General features: G+C 40.3%; 1 protein-coding gene across 3 annotated transcripts in view; it reads left to right on the top strand.

Moving 5' to 3' along the window:
* MAPRE2 (microtubule associated protein RP/EB family member 2) overlaps nt 1-16,003 on the top strand; it is a 254,743-nt gene that overhangs the window by 211,763 nt on the left and 26,977 nt on the right. For all 3 annotated transcript variants that reach the window (XM_088469555.1, XM_088469554.1, XM_088469553.1), the window contains 2 exons: nt 9,162-9,307; nt 13,743-13,956. In XM_088469555.1, the coding sequence (XP_088325681.1) occupies nt 9,162-9,307; nt 13,743-13,956 (360 nt within the window). The remainder of the gene's footprint in view (nt 1-9,161; nt 9,308-13,742; nt 13,957-16,003) is intronic.

The following is a 16,003-nucleotide window of genomic DNA, read 5'->3' as shown; positions in this document are numbered from 1 at the left end:
ATGCTAAGAAAGATGAGCTGTCAGAATGGAACAAAAGGAGAGGGCTGGGGACAGCTCACAGCATTGCAGCAATCATGGCTGACAGAGCACAAGGTTGGACCCCTGACTTCATGATAGTATCTTCTATACTCCTGCTAGATTCAGCCAGTGAGAAGTTATTTCAACTTCTCACATTCTGTACTACACTGTACAACTATTGTAGGAGGAGGAGGATGTCACAGTATTTGGCTGATAGGGATATTATTCGTCGACAATATCTGCGCAGGTGCTGAAAATCTGAGAGCTCACTGGCTGCTGATATCATCAAGGCATACAAAAAGCAGCCAATCAGCACTTTTCCCTGAGTGGTGCTTTTAGACTGCACCTCGACCCGGGTTGAGCCGTCTCAACACGGCAATAACCCGGGTTATTTTGGAGATGTGAAAGGGGCATAATACCCCTTTTACACCAAAATCCCGGGTCCGACCCGGGAATTTGAACACTGGTCAATCCTGGGTCGAACTCTGCTTCAGACCCTGTTTACACTGCAACTCGTCCCAGGTTATTCCCGGGTTTGCACCGTTTACACCTAGCCCAGGTAATCCTTGCTTTTCCCTATAGATGTCATTAAAAATTGACTTTTTTAAGGGCTGACAAAGAGGATGTCACAAAAGGCAACAAAAGAGAGGGGTGGGGACTGCTTACAGCATTGCAGCAATGATGGCAGATGGAGCACGTGTGTATTCCTGATTTCCTCAGGCTGGACTGTGTATCAGCCTGAGTTTATGGCTGCTGGTCAGGCTGTGGTGCAGGCTGCAGCTCTGGCTGTGGCAGGCTGTGTGTCTGCCTGCTTTTGTGGCTGCTGGTCAGGCTGCTGTGGTGCAGGAGGTTAGGCAGGCAAGCGATGGCTGCATGTGCTGTCTCTCATCATCTGCCAGTGCCCCAGTACCTCCAATCAGCATCTTTCTGAGCTAGCCAGGTCAAATTACACTGCCGCATGACCCGGGACCAACCCGTTTTTAACCCTGCTCTCAATCCCAGTAGGATTGCCGGGTAAATTGTCCTGGGTTATTTTTTTGAGAGCTGTTCACACTGAGGATCGACCCGGCAACACCCGGGTTATTCGGTTGGTGTAAAAGGGGTATTATAAACCTGACTTTTTAGTATGCATGATGGTGAGTATACTAGAATACAGAGATCTGCCAGCCTAAAATAATATGCAGCCAGAAAACATCTGTTCAGAGTAAAGAAAACAATATGTCATATATGGATAAATTCAGTATGTGCATGCTCCTTCCTCTCTGCACCAGACTGCAGGCATCGGCGAGTTCCATGCAAGACTGCTCTAGGTTTTTAAGTAGCAGTCATTAAAATGCAAAACCAGGTTGATTGTGCCTTTTAAATGATTGCTACTTTAAAACATCGGGCAGCCTTGGACGGAACTCGCGGATGCCTGCAGTTCGCAGACTTACATTTACCGCTAGCTCTTCTCTTGGTTCGTATGCATCAGGCTGTTCAACACCCTGTCAATGTTTGTGGTTTATCATCCTGTAAATGGTCCATGGTTTTTCCCTCCACGAACAACTGTTGGTAGGTACTCGCCACAGCTGACCTTGAGCACCCCGTAAGGCTTGCTGTTTCACAAATGCTCTGACCCAGTCATCTGGCCATTACAATTTGCCTTTTAGACACTCTGGTCCCTTACACGTACCCAAATATTCTGCATTCTAAGCGTTCAAAATATATACAAAGCCAGTCACCAGCGATCAGTGTTTATTCTGTAATCAGTACGTTGCATGGTAAATGTTCTCCCAGATGCTGAATGTTGTGTTTTGCAAGTTGGCACGCAGACAAACATTTGTGATTATTTATTTCCTTTCTCCTTGTACTATGTGTCCTGAGATAGATGGTTTTGTAAATTTCTCAGCTGCCATTGTATTACTTTCACTCTCACATGATTAGAAAAGTCAGTCGCACAGAACATTGCCAAAGCAAATGGAAGGACAAAATAAATATTGCACAATAAATAGCTGTGTTCAGATTTAAAGCTAAAATAAGCATTGCGGTTATGGCACATAATGTGGAATATTTACACTGGTTAAATGTTATTGGTGCAAACCTTCCAACTCACCCTCTGGCGGATAGGCTGCAGCTGTCCCTCTTGTCTTCCAATCTGTCCCTATTTTTGATCATGTGTATTATACTACAGTATATCAGCAAACTCCTTTTTAGGGTCTTTATTGAAGCCGTCCTTACTAGTTTGGACTTGGTGCAAGATGGACCTTAAAATATGGGTGAGTCATAAAAATGAGACTTTTGACTTATGAAACAAGATATATAAATGCGGTAATAGAGGTGAATATTTCTTAGATTTGAAGATCTGACTGACTACGGGATGTTGCAAATAGTCCTGTAATATCTGCCACCATAATTGTTATGTAAATCCACATACACATCAAAGCACAGGTAAAAAACAGGCAGTACATATAGATGTGTCCTAATACATTGTTGCTGCAGTTTCGCCAAAAAGCCCCTCTTGGCGCCAGGTACCGCGAGACTCTGCTAGTTTTTGCTGAAAATACGTCCTGGTGCGATTACAATGCACCAGCAGGGTGTGCCGATTAATTTGATATGCGACACATACAGTCAGGTGCATAAATATTGGGACATTGACAGAATTTTCATATTTTTGCCTCTATTCACCACCACAATGACTTTGAAATGAAACAAACAAGATGTGCCTTAACTGCAGACTTTCAGATTTAATTTGAGTTTAATTACATCCAAATCAGGTGAACGGTGTAGGAATTACAACGGTTTCTATATGTGCCTCCCACTTTTTAAGGGGCCAAAAGTAATGGGACAAACTAAACAATAGTAAATCTAACTTTCACTTTTTAATACTTTGTTGCAAATCCTTTGCAGGCAATTACAGCCTGAAGTCTGGAACGCATAGACATCACCAGACGCTGGGTTTCATCCCTGGTGATGATCTGCCAGGCCTCTACTGCAAATGTCTTCAGTTCCTGCTTGTTCTTGGGGCATTTTCCCTTCAGTTTTGTCCTCATCAAGTGAAATGCATGCTCAATCAGATTCAGGTCAGGGGATTGACTTGGCCATTGCATAACATTCCACTCATAACAAGTCTTTGGTTGCTTTTGCAGTATGCTTCGGGTCATTGTCCATCTGCACTGTGAAGTGCCGTCCAATGAGTTCTGAAGCATTTGACTGAATATGAGTATATAATATTGCCCGAAAAACACTTCAGAATTAATTCTGCTGCTTTTGTCAGCAGTCACACATTGGCAGCCATACATGCCCACGCCATGACACTACCACCACCATGCTTCACTGATGAGGTGGTATGTTTTGGATCATGAGCAGTTCCTTTCCTTCTCCATACTCTTCTCTTCCCATCACTCTGGTACAAGTTGATCTTTGTCTCATCTGTCCATGGGATGTTGTTCCAGAACTGTAATGGCTTTTTTAGATGTTGTTTAGCAAACTCTAATCTGGTCTTCCTGTTTTTGAGGCTCACCAATGGTTTACATCTTGTGGTGAACCCTCTATATTCACTCTTGTGAAGTCTTCTCTTGATTGTTGACTTTGACACATATACACCTACCTCCTGGAGAGTGTTCTTGATTTGGCCAACTGTTGTGAAGGGGTTTTTCTTCACCAGGGAAATAATTCTTCTGTCATCCACCACAGTTGTTTTCCGTGGTCTTCTGGGTCTTTTGGTGTTGCTGAGCTCTCCGATGCGTTCTTTCTTTTTAAGAATGTTCCAAACAGTTGATTTGGCCACACCTAATGTTTTTGCTATCTCTCTGATGGGTTTGTTTTGATTTTTCAGCCTAATGATGGCTTGCTTCACTGATAGTGACAGCTCTTTGGATCTCATATTGAGAGTCTACAGCAACTGATTCCAAATGCAAATGTCACACCTAGAATCAACTCCAGACCTTTTACCTGCATAATTGCTAATGAAATATCGAGGGAATAGCCCACACCTGTCCATGAAATAGCTTTTGAGTTGATAGTCCCATTACTTTTGGCCCCTTAAGAAGTGGGAGGCACATATAGAAACCGTTGTAATTCCTACACCGTTCACCTGAGTTGGATGTAATTACCCTCAAATGAAATCTGAAAGTCTGCAGTTAAAGCACATCTTGTTTGTTTCATTTCAAATCCATTGTGGTGGTGAATAGAGGCCAAAATATGAAAATTCTGTCAATGTCCCAATATTTATGCACCTGACTGTATATCTGTGTGCAATTGGGTCTCTGAATCTGTTTACGAAGTGCTACAATCCAGCGGCCGCAGCTTTTTTCATTCCAACTTCTATTGTGGTTCATAGGTATATACAGATATAGAGGTGTCACATATCAAATTAATCAGCACAGCCTGCTGGTGGGTCCTAATCGAATCACATTGCGACTTAGGAGCATTTTCAGCAAGTAAAGATACAAAAAATACACCCGGCACTAGCAGAGTAGGGCGGGACCCTGGCGGCTCACACATGCAACAGGCATGTAGCGTAGCGTATTGAGGCTAGATGTATGAGGACACATCTGTATATTTGCCATATGAAATAAAGTAACTAGGATAACTATGAGCAAGGACTAATGAGGTAAGGCCTGATGTGATAGCATGCAGTAATGCATGATGATATGTTCTCTTTTCCAGGCCTTGTACATAGGAAATGTAATGGGTCCCTGGCCTATGGCAGTTGCTGGAGCATATTGTTAGACATGTGGTGTGCACCTATACCTGTATTATTTATTGACATGACTTATAAAGCGCTAGCATATTCCTTTGTGCTTTACAATTGGGATTGAACCCAAATGATGTACCATATGCAATAAATGTATGCTACACTGCATATATGATACAATTCGTTACATGTTACTAGATATTATGTACTGTGGACCTGATGCAGATGTGGACGCTAATGCACTGACAACTGTGATCTGCTGCTGTGCAGAAATACGTACGTACAACTAAGCAGCTGTCCCATCGCAGAACATTCGATAATCGGCCATGTGAGTAGCCCTATGGTCACGCAGAATGGCCGCCGGAACCACTTTATCTGCGTACTGGATCGTAGATGCAGGTTACAACACGCCCCGGAAAACAGCCAGGACACACCTGCATTTAATGCCTCCAATCCCCATTACCTCCCCCAAACGCTCCCTACTGTCAACCACTTTTCAAATGAATCCTCACTGAGAGCGGCATCGCAAAGGTACCTTGGCACATGTGCAGTGCGACTGTGACACATGCTTGGTCAACCGATAATCGTCCAATAGTGTACATCTCTGTATCAGCCCCAGTGTCCTTTAACGTTGTGTGTTTAAAATAGCACCCAATGTATTACTATTGTGGTTTCCCTGGTGTTTTATAGAAAATAAAAAGTAGCCCTTTATAGCCATATGCAATTCTGTGACTATACGTTGTGGTTTATTTTATGTGGATCCTTAAATAAGTGGTTTATCTGGAACATAGTAAGTACCATGCAGTGATACTAACAGAAATTCAGTTAAATACTATTATCTCCATCATTTATTAATACTGATTGACACACAGAAAAGAGTCTTCTTTCTCCTCTTGGGTATATTAGAATTGTACTCTGCTCAACGTGGGAGGCCTGTAACTCTATGCCTACCATGAAATGCATTGGTCTCCCTTTATATGTGGACACGGGATGAGCATACTAAAGAAGTTTTTATGATATTTGGAGTGTCAAAATGTAGCGATCATGCGTTTTGCTCACTTCCCCCACTTGTAGTCACTCAGCCAGTATATTGTACTTATTGGCTGTAGTCCCTGACAGTGTGGCGGGTGGTTTGTTTGATCCAGAATGAAGGGACAGATGGCACATCTCATCTCAGGCAGTGTATGCTGTGTATGAATGAAAGGAGCCTGACTCTGGTAGTAGCACACTTGAGGATTGTACTCCCTTCTGGATCTCAGCCACTTATGAATTTCCAACTGGAAGGGAAGGAAAATCTAATTCATAAAGTTCCCATACTTACTCAGATCAAACCGCCTATTCTCTTTTTAGGATATTTAATTGGGACAGGAGCTGCCATGTATGAGAGAGACAACTGGCATACCCAGGGAAAAATACTCCAAGTTCAAAAAACTCTTAATTACCTTATTAAAACATAGTAAATTAATATAACTAGACAAAATATATACTACAGGTTGAGTCTCCCGTATCCAAATATTCCAAAATACGGAATATTTTTAGCATGAATGAGCTAGTGAAACCTTTGCTTTCTGATGGTTCAATGTACACAAACTTTGTTAAAGCACAAATTATTACAAATATAATATAACATTACCTTTAGGCTGTGTGTATAAGGTGAATTTCATGTATGTACACAAACTTTTTTTGATGCACAAAATTATAAAAAATATAGTATACAATTACCTGCAGACTGTGTGCATAAGGTGTATATAATACATAAATGCATTCTGTGTTTAGATTTGGGTCCCATTCCCAAGATATTTCATTATGGTATGCAAATATTCCAAAATACGGAATATTCCGATATCCAAAATACCCCTGGTCCCAAGCATTTTGGATATGGGAGACTCAACCTGTATTTATATTAACTATAAATGTTATAGTAGGAGGGCACCTCTTTTCATCTTTGATAGAGGGTTCTACCCTGTACAGCTTCCATTTTATATTACCTTGACACTTTTTGTATAACTTTATTCTTATACCATAGTCAGAGTTGGGTTACTATATACCCGTAGGTATATCATATTGATATGCCTTGGTTTAACCTTTGAACTATCTTTAGCTGCCTTCAGTTTGTGCAGTGAATATGCCAACTTGAATGTTATGGATACTGTTATATATGCCTCTGGGTCATGTCTATAACTGCTTATGTGGTATCTTCAATCACTTGGTAATGTTTTTTTCTTGTATGTTTTATTCTGCTTTGCTTCAGATTCAATAAATACATATTGTAACTGGCGTACCGCAGGTTGCCTTCCTCTATAATATAGCTGCACACTTTCATTCACGTTATAGTATGTGTTTCATAGGCAAACGCAGGGGGGGTTCGTCTGCCTGGAAACCCCCCTCCCCAGCCCACACCATGACCACAATAGAAATAGTAATATAATAGAATTTTACAAGTGCTGCATGTTATTCTCAGTATCACAAATTAAATAATTAGTACCACCTGTGGATCTTTTCACATGTATCAGCTATTAATAAATAACCTGTGCACCAACTAGGAGATCTGGAAAACATGCACTGTTAGGGATTTGCTGCTATAGAGCCCAATATGTACATATATGTCCAGGGTAGTGCTAGGTTATTCTGCTGCTCCCACAGAGTCCCGGACTTACTCTAATGCTCTGGAATGGTGCCCACATCTAACATACAAACATTCAGCTCAGGCAGGATGGCCCTACTGCCGCATTTAATGGCATACTGTGATTGCTGGTCCTGTATATGCTGGAATTATGACATACAATATACTTTGTATGACTCATACTAAAGCTGGTTAAGTGCTAATTATGTCCTCTTCATGGACTGGCCACACTCACTCTAAAATCAGGCATTTGGAAACCCCCCTCTAGAAATCCTGCATTTGCCACTGTGTATCTATATACAGTATGTTTATAAGCACAAAAAGAGAAAGAAAATGAACTGTCATGAGTGGTGCACTATTGATTAAAACATAACTTTTAATAAGTGATAATTAATACCCATTATATAGAAAAGACAACAGCAAAATTTGGTAAAATATAAAGTAGTGTAATAAAGACAGAAAAAGTGATTAAAAATAAATGGCAGCGCATGTACCTGCCTCCATTATGTCATAATATAATTTGGCTGGTAATACGTAGGATATCTATATTTATTCTTTAATATATTTGGGATACACCTTTCCCTATGTTATCGTGATAGCATATAGATATAGATGAAATATAGGATACTACATAAATATGTAGTTTATATCACTGATATTTGAGCTACAGCCAACAAAAAGTGTGTTTGTGTTTGCCATTTCTGAATAACAAATCAACAGACACAAAGTCTATTTATTATATACTTGTATCTTCATAGAAAATTAATTGATCAAGAGGATTAAGGATCACGTTGGAGTAGTGATCACTAGAAAAAATCCTTCTCTGATGTATCGGATTTAAATCTGTTTTTGTAACAGCATATCATGGTACAATCTCAGGGAGTAACTCTCAAAATGTGCTCAGATAGTTATGGCAAATATAATTGTACCTATAAATTAACAGTCCCAGCAGCCCCTATTGTTCTTTAGGACATCAAGAATGTGTCTTATGTACAAGTTTCCCAGTAATAGGATCATATATTAAATTTTATAGCGTTTATAGCAATTTGCGTTTATTATAGCAAGTATATCTGGGAAATATGCATTTGTAATGCTTTCACCATGTGACCAGGTGTTCTATGCTGATCGTTGCATAACAGACATGAGTTTGCACTGGCAATATCAGATATTCCTCCGAGTTGGGACAAACACAAACAACACAACAGTACTAAATATAATGAGACATGAGGTCAGGTCACACGCGCCGCTAACCGACGCGGCGTTTCGCTACACTGGCTTTGTCATATACAGTATGTTGTATGCAAATAGAGTGGTCATATCTCCTGTTACACTGGATCATTAAGTGATACGAGTTTAGCACAAACTTAAGTATGAATGCGCCTGCACATTTTATACATATTTCTATTTATTTGCAGAGTTTAACAAGTCAATAGAAATGTCATGTGCAATGTGCAAAAGTCTGGGCACCATCAGTGAGGACTTGGTCACGCCTGCTTTGGCTCACATGACGACTTTCAAAAGTTCTTTGTAGCTACATATAGAGCTTTCTTCTATAGGCTGCCAGTTCTAATGATATGGGGAATATACTTCATATAACTTATATTCGAGGTCTGCATGTTCCCATGAGCCAGACGCAGGCAATTCACAGCAAAGGCCGGCAATAGATGGCTTCCCGGGAAAGGTTTCAGAGCTGTTGGCAAAAACCATCTTTGTTTTTTAGAGCACATTAGCTGCTCTCCTACATAAAGAGTTGGATAAAACGCTTGATGACTTTGTGATGACAGCACCACTACTGTTCCAGCCTGTTCTTACACCGTGTATAACTCTCCTGGCTTCTCTCCCCAGGTGCTGCATACTGCCAGTTTATGGACATGCTCTTCCCAGCGTGCATAAGTCTAAAGAAGGTCAAATTTCAAGCCAAGCTGGAGCACGAGTACATTCACAATTTTAAACTGCTACAAGCTTCATTTAAAAGAATGAATGTCGATAAGGTAGGATATTGCCAAAATGAACTGTTCATTGTTTTTCTGTTTCTGTCTACTGAAGGTTTTGGGGAAATTGCTGTCTGACCATGCGGCAGTGACTAAAATAGTAGAGGGCTAAATGCCAGAGCATGATCTGTATCACATCAGCTTCTCCTGGGAAAATCGCACCGCAGCTGAGTCTACCCAGGACCAGGCTTCATACATTAAATAGGTTATTCTAAGTCTCTGCAATGGCTGTGGAACTAAACGCCAGACAGCCATGGAGACCCATATATTGTCTAACTCTGTGCTAGATTTAGCTCAAATTATGTATGTTCAGATTAAATGCTGCAGTAAAAAGATCATAAATCCGCTTTTATTTCCTATAAATGTACTGGAATTATCCAGACATATGGTACTATGCACAAGGTAACTTTGTTGCTCTGCACGTTTCTCTGTGTGAGGCAATTATTTATTGGTATCACCCATAGATGACTATAGAACAGCACCATTCAGTGGCCAAATTATTACAGTAGTACAATATTTCTTTTTACCACAAAATAGCTTTTAAAAAAAAGCATCTCCAAAATATAGGATTACACTCAGGATCGGCACTACAATTAGGCGATGCGGGGCCTAAAACACTGAATGATATGATTACCATTATTTCCTGTATTTATTATGTATTTTTCCCTGCGGTACCCCCTCACCCCTGGACTAAGCACTGGCCACCAGAGAGACATAAATTATGATCAACCACTTGTCTATTGGCCAACAATTGGGAAGAATGGCATTAAATCCTCATCAGTGTTGGTGATAGGCTATGACTGTGACAGGGCACTGTGATGTCACAATGCACAATGACATCACACTGCACTGTGATGTCACAATGCCATACTCCCACAATGCCACACACTATAACATTCTTCTCCTCTGCCTGATGCACTGGTAACCTTATTATCTGTAACGTCAGCCCTATCCCTTTTAAAACCACTTTAACAGAAATACCAAGCAGGGGTAAAGCAAGTTTCCTTTGTAACATACATCCTGCTTTCTTCCACAAACAAAATACTGAAACCAAACGACTGTAATATATGGAGGCGGTTATGTCATACTGTGGGAGAAGCTGCACAAATCAATGCTTTGGAAAAATAAGTGGGCTTTCAGTTATCTTTTGAAGCTCAATTGTTAAACATGAAATGTTATTCCACTAACATCCTGGTTGCATCACGTTGTCCTCAGAAACCCATTGGCACTATATTATTTACTTTCGTAGAGTCAAAGACCAATTATTAAATCCCAGAATAAGGATTTGATGCAATGGGGTATATTTACTAAGGTGCGGGTTTTTAGAAGTGGTTTTGTTGCCCATAGCAACCAATCAGATTCTAGCTATTACCTTCTAGAAGGTGCTAGATAAATGTTAAGTAGAATCTGATTGGTTGCTATGGGCAACAAAACCACTTCTAAAACCCGGCACCTTAGTAAATATACCCCAATGTCTGCAGCTCTGATGACAAATTGTATAATCTGTCAGTAAAAGTTAAATTGGTATGTGTTCTAATAGTCAGTAAAAATCAGACTGTAGAATAATACACATGAATAATTGTATCAATAATTTTACAATTGTGTAGCATAATAATACTTAGTAATAATGTAGTCATTATTTATAAAGTTGTGAGTAATTTTGGATGTCTTCTATCACATTCTTTTATGAGAGAGGTGCATGGCTTATCCCAATATCTTTTCGAGACGGCCTACTTTGAAGCTTTCTGACCTTGATAGAAGTCTAACTCTTGTATATATATTATGTATTCTGACCACACAGTCTTAGTTAAAAAATACAATCAATACATAACAGGAGAATCAGTTCCATTTTAAAACGATGGCTGTGGTTAAATGATTAAAGGGAAGCTGGATTTGCATGCAATGCTAGATAATAGCACTCATCAATAAGGATTATTTCAGGACTGCATGTTTATAAGCCACGTATCTGTATGCATGGCATTAAATGAATGTGCTGGGTGACGTAATGTATTAGACAGGCTCAGTGCTCCTCAACTAGCAATTCACAAATATACTGGCTGTTAATAACTGTAAATATCTAATCGCTTGTTAACACAGCTTTCTGATTATCCAACTCTCAGAAGATAAGCAGCAGTGTTTTGACTATTGGTGCTCCTAGCTTTGTGGTTTTTAAAGTGTTTGGTGAACTGGAACCGCAAGTCAAAATATAACTTGTTTGTACACACATACTATTTTTACCCAGTAACACACACACACATACATGCTATTTTTACCCAGTAACACACACACACATACATGCTATTTTTACCCAGTAACACACACACACATACATGCTATTTTTACCCAGTAACACACACACACATACATGCTATTTTTACCCAGTTACACACACACACATACATGCTATTTTTACAGTTTCTCCCTCACACACACACTAATATACTATTTTTACACAGTCTCTCTCTCTCTCACACACTATTTTTACACAGTTTCTCCCACACACACACTAATATATACTTTTTTACACAGTCTCTCTCTCTCACACACACACACTATTTTTACCCAGTTTCTCTCACACACACACACACACACACACACACATATGCTATATTTATCCAGTTTCACACACACACTAATATACTATTTATATCCAGTATCACACACACACACACTAATATACTATTTATATCCAGTATCACACACACACACACTAATATACTATTTATATCCAGTATCACACACACACACACTAATATACTATTTATATCCAGTATCACACACACACACTAATATACTATTTATATCCAGTTTCACACACACACTAATATACTATTTATATCCAGTATCACACACACACACTAATATACTATTTATATCCAGTATCACACACACACACACTAATATACTATTTATATCCAGTATCACACACACACACTAATATACTATTTATATCCAGTATCACACACACACACTAATATACTATTTATATCCAGTATCACACACACACACTAATATACTATTTATATCCAGTATCACACACACACACACTAATATACTATTTATATCCAGTATCACACACACACACACTAATATACTATTTATATCCAGTATCACACACACACACTAATATACTATTTTTACCCAGTTTCTCTCTCACACATACACTAATATACTATTTTTACCCAGTTTCTCTCTCACACATACACTAATATACTATTTTTATCCAATTTTTCATACACACACTAAAATACTATTTTTATCCAGTTTCTCATACACACGCACACTAATATACACAAGATGAAGGTTAGGGAGAAATACTCACCTGAACACCGGATGTTCGTAGGTCTGACCAGTGGCGTGACAAGGGGGGTGCGGTCCACTCCCAGGTGTCACCCTCCGAGGGGTGACACCAAGGTGCGAACTCCCCCTCACTGACAGGAGCCGGGTGCTGCACTGTAGCAGTAAGTGCAGCACTCGGCTCCTGTCACTGAGGGAGCTGGCCGGCACCACACAGGGACCTCCTGCACCCCCATTCCTCCCCAAGTAATAGTCACAGGGGTTCGGTCCCCGTGGTCACACCCTTCCCACGTGACCATGCCCCCTTTTTGGCGGCTTGCAGCTCTGCCGCCCGTGCAGGGTCCCTCCCCGCACCGGGTTATACCGCCACTGGGTCTGACCCAGAAGTCAGTCACATGACCTCCGGTGGCCGCTGCAGTCGTCGGGGGAACCAGAGACCATATGTTGACATTTCATGTCTGTCTTCATGATGACCATGTTGACATGATGAGCCTCAACATATCATACCCAACCTCTCTTTTGGAGTACCAGAATAGTGGTATACAGACACGTGTGGGGCAAATAGTTTTCAGAATGGCATTTTGTTGGCAGCAACATAGCTGCTTTATCCTTGCGCCCCGATGATGTCCAGCGGCACATCCCACTGAATTCAAACGGCCCCATTGGGGTCACAGAACAATGTAACACTGATGCTTAAGAAGATTGACACACACAGGTCCCTTATGTGCCAGTTAAATATCTCAACTTATTTCTATGCTTTTCCATTAAAGCTTTTTGCCCTTTCCCATTGTTTGTGTGGCTTTAACCATTTGTGATTCACATTGTGATGTGGCTTTAACCAATTGTGATTCAGATGTAGAGGAATGTGCTCCCTCAACTGATGGAAATCTCAGCCTTGGGGTGTTCCATTCAATATCTTAATGTGTGACATGTGTATTTATGAATTCTGTTATGACTGTTGACATAATGAAATGTGTATATAGGTAGGAATAGTTATTAAATGTCATTTATTATACTTTAGACATGAAGATTGATATGACAGAAGCACATTACACATATAAACTCATACATATGTGTCATTATATGGATTATGTTTTCGATGTTAGATTTTAGTAACTCATTACGGGTTTCTGCCTAGGTCATACCAGTGGAAAAACTGGTAAAAGGACGATTCCAAGACAACCTGGATTTTATTCAGTGGTTCAAGAAATTCTTTGATGCAAACTATGATGGCAAAGAGTATGATCCTATGGAAGCCCGACAAGGACAAGACGCCTTGCCACCGCCAGACCCTGGCGAACAAATTTTCAACTTGCCAAAAAAGTCTCATCATGCCAACTCTCCCACAGCAGGTAAAGCCCAGATCAAAGTGCCTAACGTCTTTAATTCTCCAGCTATTATCTTTACAAGGTAATGTTCATGTCATGATAAAAAGAGATGGTCTTAGAATGTTTTCATATAGAGAGTTTTACACAGAATCATATTTTATTATGTTTTGTTTTACCAATCAGTACGTGGGCACTTGGTGGTACAGAGTTATTTGCAGAACACATATTTTAGCAGGGATTTTTCCTGTCCTGAGTACGTTCGGTTTGCCTGTGAGCGGTAATGTCTGAGGAATGTGTGTTGCTGTAAGCATCATTCCTCCCAGAAATTCATGGCATTGAGTTTCAGCAGCCCCATGGTGCATGGTCATGTCACTGCACATGTAACATGCAGTTCCTTAGGGTCCGAGTAACCTCGTATGACCCCTCTTTAGACTGAAGAATTGGAATCAGAGTTCTTCCTTATTTCTCTGACTTTTTGGACATATCAGTACATCATAACATGTCCATTTTTGTTTTATTAAACATAAAACCTAACCCACATAGCTCATGATGGTTTGTTATCCAGTACCCAATGGGGATCATGATAAGGCTGTACTGTCTGACCAATCTTTAGGTCTGGTTTGTGACCATAATTTTATTTGTTTAGTATATAACACTAACACATTCATATATTGTAAGGTTCATATACAGCCCAGCTGCCAAAAATTCTTTGTAAAGAAATTTACAAAGTTTAGATATAGAATGTTTAAATATAGTTTGTTTAGAAGGAAATATTTTTTAAAGTGAACTCCTTCATGCTGTATAATAAACAGAAGACATTATTGAAAATATTCCTACTGTAATGCCACATACACACTACACAATGTGTGTATGCGGCGATATCGTACTCGGTGGGCCCGGCGGGGTGTTGGCATCGGCAAGTGTATACACACTTGCCGATGCCGACCAGCGACTGACAACGGGGGAGGGGGAACAGGGCCAAGCATTCAGAAGCATGGAATCACTCACGATAACCCCAAATTGGGCTGCACATACAGTTTCGCATACACACTGGCCGATAGTGTGAATGATAACGTTATCGTTCCAAATATCAGCAAGATTAATGCTGGGCATACACTGTCACTTAAAATGTTTGTTAGACCGACAGACATTTTATTGGACAGCCTGACACCCTGCAGCTATTATGGCCATACGCTGCGAGATATGTCCCAGTGTATGGTCACGATACCTGCTTCTTCCGCCTGGGGAGGAGGCATTTCCACGTTCCTCCCCTGTGAAGGAACAAGGGAAATGTTGTGCGATCAGCCAGGGACCACTTATACTGCCCGATGGGCCAACTTGTAGCTCACAAATGATCGGATTGGATTGACATGCTGGACAATTTGGCGTGTCCGAAAGACCGATCATTTGTGTTTGGTCGCGGACGTACTGTACTGTATCTGGCTGATCCACCTATATCTATATAATGTATGCCTAGCATTACTGATCAAAATCAATGGGCTCTAAATGTTACATAATAGCTCCTACAAACTAAAGTGGATGCGATATGTAATTCCTGTTATGAATAAGGGGAAATGAATAATTCTGCACTGCTTTACATGTGACCTTTATACAAACCACACATAATGGAAAGACTACAAATCAATGTTAATATTCTGCTGCTTCAGTTCTTTTTATGTCATGTCATCTAGCATCATAAAAAAAATCAATTCATATTAGTAATGGAATATATTGTGTTATAGGTATCACATCAGAACTTCTTCAGTGGGAGTGTCAGTATACAATTACACATTTTATGATACAAAGACTTAAGGTGCCTACACACACACTGATATTTTACACGATCAGGCCAATTCGGAACGACAGATCGTGTAAAATATGCCCAAATATTGAGTCCCCACTCACGATGCGATGCGCGTCCCCGCTGGTCGTACATCGCATCGTCAGATCTACCGTACTGTAGGGCAGGTCTGCCAATCTTTGACCCAATGCACTGGAGAAGTGTCTGGCTGCACTATAGATCGTTTGAAGATTGGACACTGCAAACACCAAAACGTGTGAAGAGCTGCCG

This window comes from Taudactylus pleione, unplaced genomic scaffold (assembly GCF_031769625.1).
Source record: "Taudactylus pleione unplaced genomic scaffold, aTauple2 ptg000093l, whole genome shotgun sequence".
NCBI lineage: Eukaryota > Metazoa > Chordata > Amphibia > Anura > Myobatrachidae > Taudactylus > Taudactylus pleione.
The sequence above is the reverse complement of the archived record's forward strand: the minus strand, read 5'-3'. Positions and strand labels throughout refer to the sequence as shown.